Source organism: Cavia porcellus, unplaced genomic scaffold (genome assembly GCF_034190915.1).
Source record: "Cavia porcellus strain 051 isolate PalLab524CR breed Dunkin Hartley unplaced genomic scaffold, mCavPor4.1 scaffold_33, whole genome shotgun sequence".
NCBI classification, from domain to species: domain Eukaryota; kingdom Metazoa; phylum Chordata; class Mammalia; order Rodentia; family Caviidae; genus Cavia; species Cavia porcellus.
In genome coordinates, this window is record NW_026947516.1 from 16,930,411 (window position 1) to 16,946,641 (window position 16,231).

Here is a 16,231-nt window from a genome sequence, read left to right on the forward strand (position 1 = left end):
CCCGTTTTCTCTAGCACCTTTATCCAGTAACAGCAATAAATGTGTCTGGGAACTCCTGAATGATTCACCTCAAGTTCTTCACAGAATCATCCATGTGTACAAATATCATATTCTCATTCCTGAATTTTCTTCATAAGTGGTTTATCATAAAGGTTTATCCAAACATCTAAGTCAGGATTTTTAAATTAAAACTAAGACATATGAGGAAGTTATATATTCAAGATACAAGATACAAGGGGTCCTACTGTATCCTGGGTATAAATAATATTCTTCAGTGGTATAAAAGCTTTAGTCATCAGTTAGTTATAAGTAACAATGTCACAACATAGCTGTGTGCAGAAGCATATAATTCAATACAATTAACCACAAGGTCATAGATGAAGGAGAAATTAATGAAAGCTATCTTAGATGTTTTTTGTGCCAAGGGCTATAGCTGGCAGTGCCATTCGCAAGAGCTCACTGGGCTAGCTGACTAGCAACAAGGTCAATGGGCATTCCTGTGCGTGACTTTGTAAGTACAAGTGGGGAGTAGGTATGAGTCTGCTTCCTGGAATTAAATACAGTAGGTGCACCTCAGTTCTATTTATTCAGTTCATTTAGCCACAATTTCAGGAAAAGGCAAGTGATACAAAGATAATGAAGTCTTGTGAGCCATGTGTGTACTTCCCATGAAAGTCAGTGGTACCCCAAATTCCTGTGGGTCCTGGACTTATTCCAGTGTTGGCAGAATTTGAAGGGCTCCATCATCCAGCAATATTCCTCTCCCAGTGCAGAAAAAAGATGAATTAAAAGGTGGTATAAAGAAAGAGAAGATGAGGAAGGAAACAGATTTGTGAGAAAACAGTTCTGAAAGTCTACCATAACCTAAGATTGTTCCTCTATTGCTATGGTATGTTTTGGTCAGTGTGCTGGAAAACATTTACAGAGGTTAGCTACTCCTGGTATTTTAAGGAGACCTCAGCATTCCTGGTGACAATAATTTTATATTAAGTCAACCATAAATAGTGCTGTCTAGAAGCCTATTGTTAATGGCAGGGCAATGAAATTGTTGGTGCATATTTACTAAATATCCATAGTGTCTACAAAATTGTGCTCGGGGGCTATTGCATACAGATGTGTCTATGTGGATGCAACTATCTAGGGCTGTGAAGTGCAGACCCTATGAAGCTATATATAACTGTTTCAACTGTCTAAAAATTGGAGAAAATATAAGGAAATGCTATATCTAGGCAGTAATATGATTACCTCAAAAAGGCAAGCATAGGCATTTCATATTTCTACAAGAAAATGTGTTCTTCTTCGACTGAGAAACTTAATAGCCAAGGAGTAAAAACAGTAGCTTTGAGTTGAGAATTTCAAACAGATTTGCCTCAGTTCACACATTCCATACACTGATGACCCCAAATAGCTATCCTTCCAAGTACTAATGAAATGAGGATGTCTTGCACTCAAATGGCATTAATCACAACTGTGCACAGTACCAGGAGCTGTCTGCATGGTTTCTGGAAGATAATTGTAAACAGACTCACAGACCTGCATTGTAAGAGGCAATGTTAGTCTCAACTGAAAAACAGGACAATGCTCAGAGGTAGAGAGTGAAGGCCAAGTCAAAGACGGGAGTAGGGTACAGCTCGGTAACAGACTGGCAGCACCAGTCATTCTGGAAAAGACGTGGTCAGAAGAGGGCAGAGTGGAGAAAAGAACAGTCTATGCTCATGGACCCAGCACAGTACTCAGGCAAATTGTAAAAATTTCCCATGATAAATGAAGCAATTTTATCTCTCAAGGCAAAAATAATATTCAAATACCAGTGTCTTAAGCCATTACCATCCTAAATAGGCCTTACTGAATTAAAACAAGAACATAAATGTCAAAAAACTTTCTTAGCTTTTCTTTTAAGACAAAGTTGGGGGGAAAGTAAATCATAAACCAGTATGTATGTCATTCTGATTGCCCCGTCTCATTTATCCTCACATTTCTGTTTAACTTTAGATGACCCTTCTATTCATGTCAGAAATAGCTTAATTCAGCTTAGAGTACAAGCTTAGTATATGTAGCTGCACCTTTTAAAGGAGATTGTGACATAAAACAACAATGTCAATGGCATTAGCAAGCATACAGTGTCACCCCTTCCATGTGGAAGGTCATACTTCCTGACATGCAAATTCAGCTATTTTCTTCTATAGCCCATTAAACAAATGTACACGTTAGCAGTGAATTCAAAGCATCTACAGCATCTCTGCAGAGGCCTGCAGAGAATTCTGGTGTTTGTGCTCATTAAAAGATCTGAATGTAAAGAATATTATTTCTTTTTCTAACAGTTCAGTTTTATCTCTTATCCCATCAGATAAATTGATGTTTTTAAAAGTAAAATGGAAACACTTAGAAATTGAATGAGCCTATTACATCTAAAGAATTCCTGAGCTTTACAGCTTAAAAAGAAGCAGGAGAGTCTGAAAAGTCTTACTTGCCTCAAAAATTCAGTTTTTCTCCTGTCATTTATGCTCAAAATTGAATTCCCTTCCACTTACAGTCTGGCATTGAAGTTCACGTGCTGTTAGCAGTAAAGCAGAGTTAAAGATTGTAATTTATCCCTTTTGTACAGTGAATTTGAAAAGTTAGAAAGATGTAGGCCTTTAGATAAGATGACCCTAACACTGTGTTGTTCAACTTTTATGCTTTATTTTTAAATCAGTTTATTGGTACAGTTCAGGTATAAATAATGACAACACTCATCATAAGAAATTTGTACCTGTACATGCTATATCTCGAGTATTCTTTGTTTTCCACATTCCCCTCCTCTCCCTACAACTCCTCTTTCCTTCCTTATTTACAAAGAAGGATAAAATGGAAACAAAGATTTGTAAGTAAGGAGGGGAAGAGGGGTTGAAGGGAGGAGAGGAGAATGAGGGGGAAAAAAGAGGAATCAAGACATATCATGCACAAGTACAAATTCCCTACTGTGAATGTGATCATTATCTATATCTAAATTGTACCAATAAACTGTGACATTACAGGTATAATGCATATCTGTTTATGTAATATATGTATACCTGTGCTTTACGTAACAAAAATTTCACCCCCCCCCCATGAACTAATTTTCCCCTTTAGGGAGCAATATCATGCTTGTTGTAGAAACTGAAGCCCACATTTAATTGTCTGTTCACAGCCAGAAATTGCTAAATCAATAGTGATTTAGCATCACTTCACTCAAAACTATTACATTTGAATCATTTTCAAGATAAAAAGCTTTAAAAATAATCTATGAAATACATAAAGCTGGGTAAAATGTTGTTCTAGCACTTAATAACACCCTAATTCACATTACTCTCAATTTGTTGAGCTCTACTTGATGCCTGCTCACAGAACCAAAGATTTGATTACTGAATTTGATTACTGTTGAATTTTGTGCACATTTCAAAAAGCGAACAACCAAAACAACCTCTGAGAAAAACATTTTTCTAGATGGTGGCAATCGGTAATTTGCAAAACCAGATAGAAAACATCTGTAGAAAGCACTATAATTTTCAATTTACAGACAAAATAGAACAGCTTTTGCTGCTTGAAAACAACCTGAAAATAAATGGCCCACAAAATTATGCATGTCATAAAAACAAATCAGTGCTTCATTAGAAAACCACTGTGCCATCCACATGTACAATTGGAAGAAGTTTCTTCATCTAAAAAGATTCAAGAATCCTCATGTTCTATTATGCCTCCAAAAAAAAAAAAAAAAACCCAAACAAACCCCAGCATTTTAAAACATTCATAACAAGAATCTCATTAAGCATAAGAAACAGAACAGTCAGTAACAAATGCAAGACATATCCTGCCCACTATTTAGAGTGTTACACATTTTTATATTGCTTTGCCAATAGTGAGGGCAAAGAACGTCTTCTATATAAGCCATTAAAAAGAATCTTCATCACATTAGAAATTGAGCTCACCTACCTTTACTGGTCCATGTTCATTACTGGAGCCCTGCATCAGATGCACGTAAGACATCATGAAAATATTCATTACTGCCCACTCTTTGTACATTTTGAGTATTTTATATCTGCTGATTACTGAGCAGTTGACATCAGGCAGCTAAAGAGAATTGTCTCAAAAGGCATTCTCCACGGAGAAAGTTTGAACCCCAAAACTTCACATGGAAAAAAATCAGTTGTGATCAAAATCCAATAAAATGACTTAGATTAGGCAAGGTACTTTTTTGCACAATCTTAGTGGTGGGGGGGAGAGATGAGAAAATTTTAAAACACTCTCATGCTCCAAAAATAATCAGGAGGTGGACATGTCTTCCATCTGAATTTAGAAAGCACTCTACATTCATTTCATGGCCAGAAAATTAAAAGAAATCTCTCCACACTATGCCCCAGGTTCTAGTTGCTTTGTAAGGAACTGGTGCAGCCACCAATTCTTGCAGCTACAGAAAGCTGGAACCCAGCTCTGGATTAAAACTTTTTTAACAACCTTCATGGAAGTTTGCAGAAGCATGTGTCTTAAATCTGACACAGATTTTGGCAGACAATGCAGGGAAATCTTGGCTGTAATCCTGTTGTGTCCCTACCAATAGCAGGGCAGTTTTAAAAACTGACTCAAATGCTCAGGACTGCTATTCCTTTAAAGCAGATAACCTGAAACATGAAACCGCAGCACATGGTCTTTAATGGTTATATCCCAATAGCGTTGCTTAGCAAATGATCTTCCGATACTGATATATCTGCTGCTGGTGACACAGAAAAATAATCAGATTATGTTTCAAAAATAGCAAAACCATCAATACACATATGCAAAAAAGGCAAAAACAAGATGAATCTTTAAATAGAAACTTAATAAGTTAGGTTAAAATGAAGAATATAGAATTTTAAAGAAGCAATGATTAGTTTTATTTGAATGTGCAGGAAAATATCCTACATACATTGCCACAAAAATCTTGCTATCAGTTTAACGTGGTATCCTTTAGAAACACCCGCTAAGTCAGCTTTAGACTGAGTGCCTAAATGGCTGGGCACCATGTATGGCAAAAGAATTGCGACCTCCATTGGACTCTTCTTCACTAGTTTCCAATCTTTGATTTCCAGGTTTTGGCTCTTTCAAACCCATTTTTTGCATTTCTGAAATCAAGAATGGCTTCAGAAATTTCTTCATTAGTGTTCATCACAAAGAGACCTAGAGCAGAAAGAGACATTCAGAAAGTTCTGGGTGATGGTATTTTACCAATAGAAATCATACATATTTCTCTAGCTCCTAATTTAAAATAAAATCTAGGCGTATCTAAACAGTAAAAGTGTTCAGATTCTAGAGTTCAGTGTTCAATACCAGAGGACAACAACACAAGTTTCTTGGTTATGACTGTACATGATTATAAATTTTTATAAAGATCAAAATTTAAATAAATGCAGTTGCATCTCACCCATCTATTGCAGGTCCCTTATCAGCAATGCAATCTCTTTATTTAAAATATTCTTAGACTTGGTTCTATTACATCCACACTTTGTAGCTGATATTTTTATAACCTTAGCTGATGTCAAGAAGTGAATCAATCTGAATATGACAAATTGATAAATTTTGTCACATATTTGGTATCTAAGCAATATATTAGGCTGTGTGCTTATATGATGGTTCTAAGCCATTTTTGAAAATTAACATCTGAATGACAATAAAAAGGAGACAAAAAATGTAAAGTCAAGAAAACATCATTGTTTGGATTCTCTACAGATGGGAAAAAATTCTGTAAAGGGCCAGAGACTGTATATTTTAGATTTTGTGGGTCAAATTGTATCTGCCTCAACAATCCAACTCTTTGATTGAAGCGCAAAAGCTACCATAGATAATATGGCAGTCAGTAGCCATGACTGTTCCAGTAAAACTTCATTCACAGAAACATGCAGTAGGCCTCAGATTGAAGTGACTTGAATAAAATTTCTCATTTTCTCTGTTCACCAAATACTCCTTGAATGCCAGGTCCTGTGCAAGACTTGAAAGATATAGTGGTTAAGACTGCTGACTGGGAGAAAGGCTGGAAGCTGAAAACTGAAAGCCAGTGGGCCCACGGGAAGTGGAAATAATTACTAGACCACCCAAAATGCACACCCAGAATGGGGTCTGGCCAGGGGTCAGGGTGGAGCTGAGGCTCTCCATGGGAGTTTCTCCTTACTACCCGCTCCCTGCCAAAACAAAGTGCAGTGGACTTACTTGGCTGATCCCTTTGTCTAGTTCCTGAATCTGAACTTGAGTATTCCTAAAAGTATATAAGGAGTTCTCCTTTACTTTGCCAAAAGAGGCAAAGTATTTGTCTCATCCCCATTTTCGCAAACAGGAGGGACAATGTGACACAGGACTATCTGTAGTCCAATTCTCATTTGGCATTGGCAGATTCTTGGAAGCAGCTGACAAGCTTGTCTATTCAGTATACTTCTTGTACTAGCCGGCAGAGGTTCCCAGCATACATTTTATGGAATTCCCTCCACTAAGAGGCTTTCTATGGGAGGCCCTAATTTACATATAACTATATTACTTAGAATTGAGGGTAGTTTCACAGCATTGGAATAAAGGACTAAAGGAGAAAAACAATGAGAATCTGAGATGTAGAAGTCAGATACCATTGGGCTTTCGATGTCATTCATGAGAAGAAGTTTGGACATAATTATTTAGGTGATTAGGAATCAATGAAGGGTAAAGTGAGAAGTAACAGGATCTGATTTGAGGTATTAAAGGAGGCTGTGGCATGAAGACATAGAAGGTTCCGGCCTAGGAACCTGAGTCAATGGCCGAGTTGCTAAGGGAAACTGACATATAGGATATAGGCTGGGTGCAGAATAAAGGGTTCTGCTATAGATATTCTGATATGGAGGTGTGAAAGGCAATCCAATGCGTTTTCAGTAGAGGCCTTCGATACGTTGTTGAGACTGGATCATGGGAAAAATTCCATGTGAAAATCAAGCTTTGGTGTTTATCAGGTAAGAAACAATGTGAGACTTCTTCCATACAAAATAATACACTCAGGAGAACATCCTGGAGAAGCTAAATTTTTAAAGGACATATGAAGCAAAGAAAATGGGATTGGGAAAATGATATCAGATACAGGGATGAGGACTGAGTTCCTGCAGGTGGTCATTTTCCTCTGGTTTGCGCTTGTACGGCACCACTCTTACTTACATCCCCATTCTTTTTCTACAGTGCACTTCTGGAAGTCCCTCTTGACAGTTCTTTAGGGTAATGTGCCATATTTCTCAAGTTTTAATGTATGGAAACACTGAAAGCCATATTAAGGAAGTTCAATCTCCTCATATGCTGAGGAAGAGGAAAACTGAATCCAGAAAGCATATGGTTTTAAATTTATCACCCACAAGGCTTACACACTAGAACATTTTTCATACGCCCTTAAGCCCTCATTCAAATTAGTTTGCAGCTCCAATTAAACCTTTGGACTCTGCTTGTAATAAAAAGGTGTGGATTCTTATGTAGATTCTTGGCATAGAGTAGAAAGTATAAGACATGGGATCAGGAGTCCAGGATTCACATCCTAGATTCACCACTAGCAATCATTTCCGATCAGAAAAGTCACAGTGAAAGGCAGAGTGACCAGCATGGTGAGAGACACAAAGGCAAAGTGGTTGAAAATCAGACAGCCTGAGTGTAAATCCACTCTGTAGCCTCAAGAAGGGCAATTTCTGTACTTCTGCTGCCTCACATGTTGCATAAGGATGAGAGCGCCTCTCTTTTAAGGTTATTTTGACAGTTAAGTGGTTACGTGCATTAACATTTGTAAAACACTCTGACAACTAAAAATACAGCAGACTATATGGACAGCATTTGCACTGAAGTCAAAATGGATCAAAAATCTAAATTCTAAAACAGAAATTCTAAACCTACTGGAACACAAAGTAGGTAGAAATCTCAAGGACACACGGGTAGGCAAAGAGTTCGTGGACAAAAACCAAACTGCACGAAAAGTACTTCAGAGAATCAACAACTGGGATCTCATCTTATTAAAAACTTTTTGCACATCGAAAGAAATCACCAACAGAGTAAAAAGAAAACTCACAGGTTAGAAAAAAATTTTTGCCAACTGTTCCTCAGACAAAGGACTTTTATCTAGAACATGTAAAGAATTTTTTAAAAAATCAGGCCTCCCAAATTTAATGACCTAATCAAAAGATGGGCATCTGAGATGAATATACAATTTGCAGATAAAGAGATACAAATGGCAAACAAATATATCAAAAAATGTTCAACATCATTGGTCATTTGAGAAATGCAGATTAAAACAACACTGAAATGTCATCTCACTCCTGAAAGAATGGTTAGCAACAAGAAATTAATAACAAATGCTGGTGGGGCTGTGGTGGGGAAAGGAATCCTTCTCCATTGTTGGTGGAAGTGTAGACTGGTGCACCACTGTGGAAATCAGTGTGAACATTCCTTGAAAAACTAGAAATAGAGGTTCCATTCAACCAAGTTATTCCACTTCTGGGTATTTTCCCAGAAGAACTGAAAACATCATACCACAGCGATATATGTGTATCCGTGTTTACAGCTGTACAATTTGTAATAGTCAGATCTTGGAAACAACCCAAATGCCCATCAACTGAGAAATGTATAAAAATATTTTTATACAATGGAATACAACTCAGCCATAAAAAAGACAAATTCAAGGCTTTTATAGTAAATGGATGCAACTAGAAACCATACTCATAAGTGAAATAAATTAGACTTGCACATGTAAACACTGTAATGTCTTGCTAGTGTAAGAAACTGAAAGAGTAAATATAATCCAAAAGTTACAATAGATATAGGAAAATGGAAAGGAACTGCTGAAAGGGAAATTGTATTGCTTGATCAACCTTGCATGTCTGTATCTGATATCCTGAGCAATTACTCCGAAATTAAAGTATACAATACAACAACCACTGTTAAATTCCTATCATTTTGTTTTGAAATCCTATATTGCTATTATTTTTGTTGTTTTTGTCATTTAGTTTTTTTATTGTTTGCTTCTTTATTTTTCTGCTTTTTTTCTCTTTAAATTTTTATATATATCTCTATGTGTATATATATATATATGTACACAAACACTTATATATATATATATATATATATATATATATATATATATATATTCATATATGACATCATTTGCTGTGATCTGAATGTGGCCTATTCCCTCCACAACGCATGCTAAAATTTGATTGCCACTGTGCTGGAAGGTGGAACCTTTAAGAGGTGATAAATTCATTAAGAAAGAGTAATTTTTTCACAAGTTATTGAGTTTTCACTCTTTTAGGCTGAATTAGTTACTATGGAAGTGAATCATGTACACAGCAAGTCCACTCTTAGTGTTTTCCTCTTCTATACACACCCACTTGCCCTTCTGTTTTCTGCCATGAGTTGAAGCAGCATGAAGGACTTTCTAGTGCCATGTTCTTGCACTTTCCAGCCTCCAAAACTGTGAGCCCAAACAAACCCTTTTCTTCATAAATTACTTAGTCTCATGTATTATCTTATGGCAACAGAAAATCATGACAGTATCGAGCCACTGTTATTACTGGTAAAGATAAAAATGACATTCAAGCACTTGTATCTGCTTTTGTCTAATTTGTGAGCTAAGACTTATGGACAGATGCAAAAAAGTAAATTCTGTTTTGTGACCTGAAACTCACTGATCAGTGTAGGTTTTGATACATAAGAAGAAATATTACTGCCAGGTACACTGGGATACTGAAATATTTGACAGACCTGAGGCAAGAGGAGACTCATGTAGTGAGTCTCATGTAGTGAGACTCTACCTCAGAAAACAAAACAAAAACAAAAATGATGATAACCTAAGACAAATTAAACTGACAGAGGTGTCGATAACCATTAAGTTTGGTACCAAGACTAAAGAGTTAATTAGAAAGCATAGCGTATCAGCCAAATTTCAGCTCAGTACATTTGGGATTGCAATTTTCATGTTGCAACACATGAAGGTAGCATTTTTCTTTTTTCTTAAAAGTTTCTGTCTTGAATATGGGGCTGGAGTTGAAGATACATCGTACTGTGTTTGGATCATGTTTGTTTAAATGTAGTAAGTAGTAACATCAGATTAAAATTTAATCAGGTTTAAAAACATGATAGTCAAATCTTCAATAGAATGCAAAGCCTTTTTTCAAGTTGTAATGTCTTATGATACAATCAAAAAATCACCTATTCTTTGCACAGATCATTGTCTGACACGATATGTACTTAAATACTTCTTTGGACAAACAAACAAATAAATACCCTGGGTATTTTCTTCTGATAATGGACAAATAAAACAAAATCCTTAGTTCTGTTGATAAAAAGATAAGACAACATCCAGCTGGTCTTCCCAGGAATACTCATGTACATTACTCTGGAGGAAAACAAAAGCCAACCAGGAAATCCCCATCATCACCATTCTGGGCTTACCATGTTGGACAACTGGTTCTCTTAATGGCTCCCCAGCAATTAAGACAAAATGGCTTCTCTCAGGATCCTGAAAGTAACAAAAAAAAATCAAAAAACAAATGTGCTTATTTTTGAATGTCAAATTAGGAACAATTTGTTCTTGGCATGCTATCTAAATGAATGCTATACTTAATTCTGAGTTCAAATTCTGAAAACATTTTCTGTGCAACATTCAATATGGAAATGGCTATTACTTAATATATTGAGTAGCAACAAGGACTCAAAAATAAGTCCAAGTTACAAAAAGATTAACATTTTCATATTAAAGAAGGACAACTTAAATCAAGATCTTTAACTAGAAACATCTTTATGACAAACTATATGATTGAATACGATTACTAAAATGTTTATAATAATTTCACACTAACAATATAATTTTTAAAAGGAAAGATTATCCAAATAAGATTTTATAACTTTTGACATTTATTATTAATGTACAATAGGCCCAGAAGTGTTACACTAAATGGAATCTTACAAAACTGTAGCATCCAGAGATTATCTGCTCAGGGAAATTTCTTTCCAAAATGATTCTATGAAGCCTCCAAAAGCTTTGTTTTGGATAAAGGATTTGATTTTCCCTGGCACTGTAAAAATATTAATTATAATATCCAGGGCCAGAGTGGATGCAGGGAAAGAGAGACTCTTATATAACTTTTAAGACACTTTAAGATTGGTGCAGTATTCCTTAAAGAGAGTGGTTTGAAAATATGGCTCAAAACCTTCAATATTGCTGATGTCCTCTGATTCATTTATGATAATTTTAGCAATATAGTGGAAGGGAAAACTCAGTTTTTGCAGTTTCTTCTTGTAGCACTACTGATTGTAGCAAAAACTGGCAATGGTTCTCCAATAACAAGGAGTTGTTTAAATGATTATCATATTTTTAAAATGAAAATCACTGGGACATTAAAATTCATTTTCTAACCATTAGTTAAGTGTATAAATATTCATAAAATATTAAGAATTTTTAAAATATCACAAAACAGTGTATATGTAGTATGGTTCTACACTTTTAGGAAAATCAAAAAACCATATACTGAGAAGTTAGGGAAGAAATATAATGAAATTTTAGTGTTGGTTCTTTCTGCACAATGGGAATTAAGGCAAATTTCACTTTATGCTTTCCTGTTTTTCTTTGAGTTTTGCTACAATAAACGTGCTGATTTTAAAACTTAAAAGAGTTAAAATCGTAGCTCAGTGTGGCTCAGAAATGTGTGCCATATGTGTGAGGTCTTGGGCTTAATCCCCAGGAGCAAAAAGAAAAAGAAAAAAAAATATTGAAAAGCAATGCCTATAATACATTTTTACATTTGTGTTTGGGAAAATATTTTTTTCATTCAACTGACATTTATTGAGTGCAAACTATGTGACAAGCATTTGCCTAGACACACTTGGACTATATATGTAAACAAAAAATTAAAGGAGGACTCTTTGCCTACTATTGGTCTCAGCATTTTATACATTTTTATCTCATTTAGTTTTTTTTAATATGAGTTTGCAGTACATGATTATATTTGCCATCAGAAGTTGGCACATGTACATAACACATTTTAATTCTTTTTCTGTCCTCATTTCCTCCATCCCTTCCTGGCTGCATTCCTTCCCTCTACTCTATCTTTTTTTCCACTATTATCTCTTTTATTTTGTGCTTTATTTATATTTTGTATTTTTCATGTAAAAGAAAACATAGAATATATAAGCTTGTGTGCCTGGTTTATTTCACTTAATATTATGGTCTCAAGTTGCTTCCATTTCCGTCCATGTACATGGATGGCTTCCAAGACTTAACTATTATGAGTCGTCTTCTATATACACGTTTATGCGTGCATCACTGTAATATGATGACTTTAACTCTTTGGAAGATACCAAGGAGAGAAATAGCGGTGTCAAATGGAATTTCTTGTTTTACCTTTTTCAAGAATCTCTACCTTGATTTCCATAATGGTTGTACTAGCTCACATTCCCACCAATATTAAGGAAACCTCCTCCCCCACCTCCCACAGCTTTTCTCTTTGTTTTTGTTATTTTTTATTTTTTGGTCTTTTTGAGGCAGGGTCTCACTATGCAGTTTAGGCTGGCTTTGAGTTCACTTTGTAACCCAAGCTGGTCTCGAACTCACCACAATCCTCCTGCCTCAGCCTCCCCGAGTGCTGGAATTACAGGCACGTGCCACCACACCCGGCTCCCTACTTTGTTTTTATCTGATTTCTTGATGAGAGCCATTCTTCCTGAAGTAAAATGGAATCTAAGTGTTGTTTGAATTTGCATTTATCTAGAGATGTCCACCATTCTTTCATGTATGTCTTGGTCATTTGTATTTCTTTTTCTGAGAAATGTCTGCTCATTTTAGTTTTGAGGGGCTCATTCTATCATATAAAATTATTTAGATATTCTAAAAATTAACATGTTATGAGTATCAGAGTCCTACCTCTTAAAATTATACCTATATCATCAAATTAAATTTTTTTTTTTGGTAGTGGGGATCAAGCTCATGACCTGGTACTCGTCAGGCAGGCACTTATGCCGCTAAATCCCTGGCCCTAAATTAACTTTTCAGTAAATGTAGTTTATTCAAAATTGGTGCTTTCATCTGAAATTAAGGAGAACTGCAGTTTTGTTAAAGGTGAATTAAGTATACATGTGTTACATGAAATATATATATATGTATATATGTGTGTGTGTGTGTGTGTGTGTGTGTGTGTGTGTGTGTGTGTGTAAAATGTTTTGTGCTCAGGCAACTTAAAGGGAGACAACACGCTGGTCAGTCTCAGTGACAACACAAGGAGAGGAGCTGATAGGTTCCACCTTGTTCTCATTCTCCTCCTTGCCATACCCAATTCCACCTGCTAACTGCTAAGCCTGCTCACTAAAAGCACCTCCAAACTCATTTTCAGATTCTTGGCTACAGAACTACAGATTCTTCAGCAGTTTCTCTTTGGCAATCTTATTTGACTGACTGGACGTGCTCAGCATTAGATTAACTGCTTTAGTGACTTCTCTGATTTCTTACCTTCTGCTCTAAATAGTCACTTCTTCAACTCTCCCCAACTGCAAATCTTCCTTCTTTGGGGATTTTTGACTGACATATTGTGAAGAATTCCCAGCTGGCCAAATAGGGAGACCACAGAAAGCAGAACAGAGGCACCGCAAACAATAGCCTCAGCTAAGCCAGGCCTGCAGCCTGCTAGCCACATAAGCAACCCTAGGGAAACTAGCAGAGGAACCTTCACTATAGTTGGGAGAAGCAGCAAATTACTGCTGTTAAAGCCACTAAATTTGAGGGAGCTTTGTTCCTAGTAGGTAACTACACACTTGTGTCAATTTCAAGTCTTTTCTTGGGCTTATCTAATTTAGAATAACACAATAACACAGTCCAAATGATTACATACTTTAAAACAAAATGTTTAAAATGTCTATAAAACTTATCCACATTTTAATATAGCATTTTCCTAAATGTATGATGAAATTATCTTAAACTATATCAAAACTTCTACTAATATAAAGCTCTTTAAATATGAATTATTGCACTATTAATCTCAGAAAAATCTATCACTGAATTCAACAAAATTAATACTTATTCTTTAATGTTCCTTGTGTTTAATAAAAACCATCATAATTACAGGACTGAAATTTATTTCTTTTGGCTTCAACTTAAAAATATTAAATGGAAGTGTGTTAAAAATGCATTAAATGGACATGTAAGGTAGAAGAGGTTTTCTACCTGGCACCTCAGCGCTTGTGTCATTTAATAATCCACTTAACTGGGTTAGGTGTGGCAGAGACACCTACAGTCTCAGCACTGATGGAGGCTGGGGCAGGAGAAACAAGTTTGAGCCTTGTCTTACAAAAAAGGTTTAGGGCATCCGCCTTCCTGTTTTGGCTGTGCTTGGAGAACTGTGGAGTTCTAAGCAAGCAGGTGGGTGAGCGACCACTTTCCCCGGAGCCAGCTTGTTTGGGACCCTCGCACCTTCTGGGTGCACTGGAACAGCTAGCGTGTCTGGGGTGCCAGCATCCGCCTCCCTGTGTGCTTGGAGGACTGTGGAGTTCTAAGCAAGCAGGCGAGCACCACTGGTTCCAGAGGCCCAGCGGCCTGGGGAAACTGGATGCCAGAGTCCCAGGAGCTGAGGGCATAGAAGTGGATTTCCAACAGACCCTGAGGAAGCTTTCGAATAACACATGAAACACTTGAAACACAGAAATATAGGAAAATGACAGAACAAAAGAGCAAATTACAATCTCAAACCTCCAGCTCATCCCAAGAAACCTTAGGAGTGATGTATATAGAAGAAAATATATGCCATACACCTCAAATATCAGACATAATAGCAACTGAAATAAACAATCAACTCCGGGAAGCTTTAAAGGAATTCAAACCAGAAATAATCTCCCAGGAAAAAGAAGAAATGATAAAAGAAATGAAAGAGACGCAGAGTATATCTAAAGAAAGCACAGTTAAAAAAATTGGAGGAACTAAACAAAAAGATAGAATCCCTAGATGAGCAATATAAAAAACAAACAAAATACATAAAGCAGATGCACAGAGATATACCGGAAATTAAAAATTCCACTGAAAGCTGTAAAAGCCACCTCAATGAAAGTGAAGGTAGAATTTCAGACTTTGAAGACAAGATTGCAGCTAGTGAACAGGAAAGATCTTTTAAAAATAACAAAAAATCAGGAAATAAAAATTCAACAACCGCAAAATGATGCAAAGAAAAGCAACATAATATTTATAGGGATTAATGAAAAAGAAGGGGACGACATAAAGGATGTCAAGAGGATACTTAGAGAAGTAATAGCTGAAAATTTCCCAAGGATGAGATTGGAAACTGACATCAGCATATAGAACTCCAAATAGTCATAACCAAAATAAAACTACAACCAGACATATAATAATCACCATCCCAGAAATCCAACACAAGAATAGATTATTAAAAGCTGTCAGAGAGAAAAGACAGATCACTTATAAAGGAAAACCTATCAGAATCACAGCAGACATCTCAACACAAACAATAAAGTCAAGAAGAGCATGGAGTGAAGTATTCCAGATCCTAAAGGAAAATGATTTCCAACCTTGACTGATGTACCCTGAGAAATTATCCTTCAAAATCAATGGTGAAATAAGATAATTCCATGACAAAGAACAGCTGAAGAACTTCATGATCACCAAGCCAACACTGCAAAAAATATTTAAAGATAGTTTAGATACACTTAAGAAAAAACCACTAACCAAAGCAGATAACTAAACAGAACAGAAAGATAAAGATGCAACAGCAGAAAGATAACATGTCAACAATAAACCAACATATAACAGTTATAACCATTAATGAAAATGGTCTCAATGCACCAATTAAAAGAAACAGACTGGCAGAATGGATCAAGAAACAAAATCCAACCATATGCTGTCTACAAGAAACCCACCTAAACCAGAAGGATACTCACAGACTGTAAGTCAAAGGATGGAAAACAATACTTCACGCAACAGGAACCCCCAAAAAAGCAGGAGTAGCCATTCTGTTTGCAGACAATATGAACTTTAAACCAATAATGATCAGAAGAGACAAAAAAGGTCACTACAAACTCGTTAGGGGAAAACTTCAAGAGGAAGAGATAATTATCTTAAATATATATGCACCAAATTCCAGAGCACCCAGTCTTATAAAACAAGTATTAACGTAAATGAAAAACCAAATTATCAGTAACACAATTGTAACAGGAGACCTTAACACACCATTGACACCAAGGGACAGATCAACCAGAC

The 16,231-nt window shown here is 36.1% G+C and overlaps 2 protein-coding genes and 1 non-coding gene across 7 annotated transcripts in view; 1 reads left to right on the forward strand and 2 right to left on the reverse strand.

Annotated features, from left to right (window-relative positions):
• Nucleotides 1-4,692, reverse strand: part of Vegfd (vascular endothelial growth factor D) — a 33,082-nt gene extending 28,390 nt beyond the window's left edge. Inside the window, exon 1 of the mRNA XM_063242981.1 lies at nt 3,952-4,692. Coding sequence (XP_063099051.1) covers nt 3,952-4,041 — 90 coding nt within the window. The 5' untranslated portion in view covers nt 4,042-4,692. The remainder of the gene's footprint in view (nt 1-3,951) is intronic.
• A 173-nt stretch (nt 4,693-4,865) lies between these two features.
• Pir (pirin) overlaps nt 4,866-16,231 on the reverse strand; it is a 114,229-nt gene continuing 102,863 nt past the window's right edge. For all 5 annotated transcript variants that reach the window (XM_063242983.1, XM_003463032.5, XM_013144868.3 and 2 more), the window contains 2 exons: nt 10,432-10,498; nt 4,866-5,172 (listed from right to left, as the gene is read on the reverse strand). In XM_063242983.1, coding sequence (XP_063099053.1) covers nt 5,060-5,172; nt 10,432-10,498 — 180 coding nt within the window. In that variant the 3' untranslated portion in view covers nt 4,866-5,059. The remainder of the gene's footprint in view (nt 5,173-10,431; nt 10,499-16,231) is intronic.
• LOC111754881 (small nucleolar RNA SNORA40) lies at nt 9,576-9,702 on the forward strand. Its single transcript, XR_002789556.1, has one exon. It is a non-coding gene; the product is annotated as a small nucleolar RNA SNORA40 (small nucleolar RNA).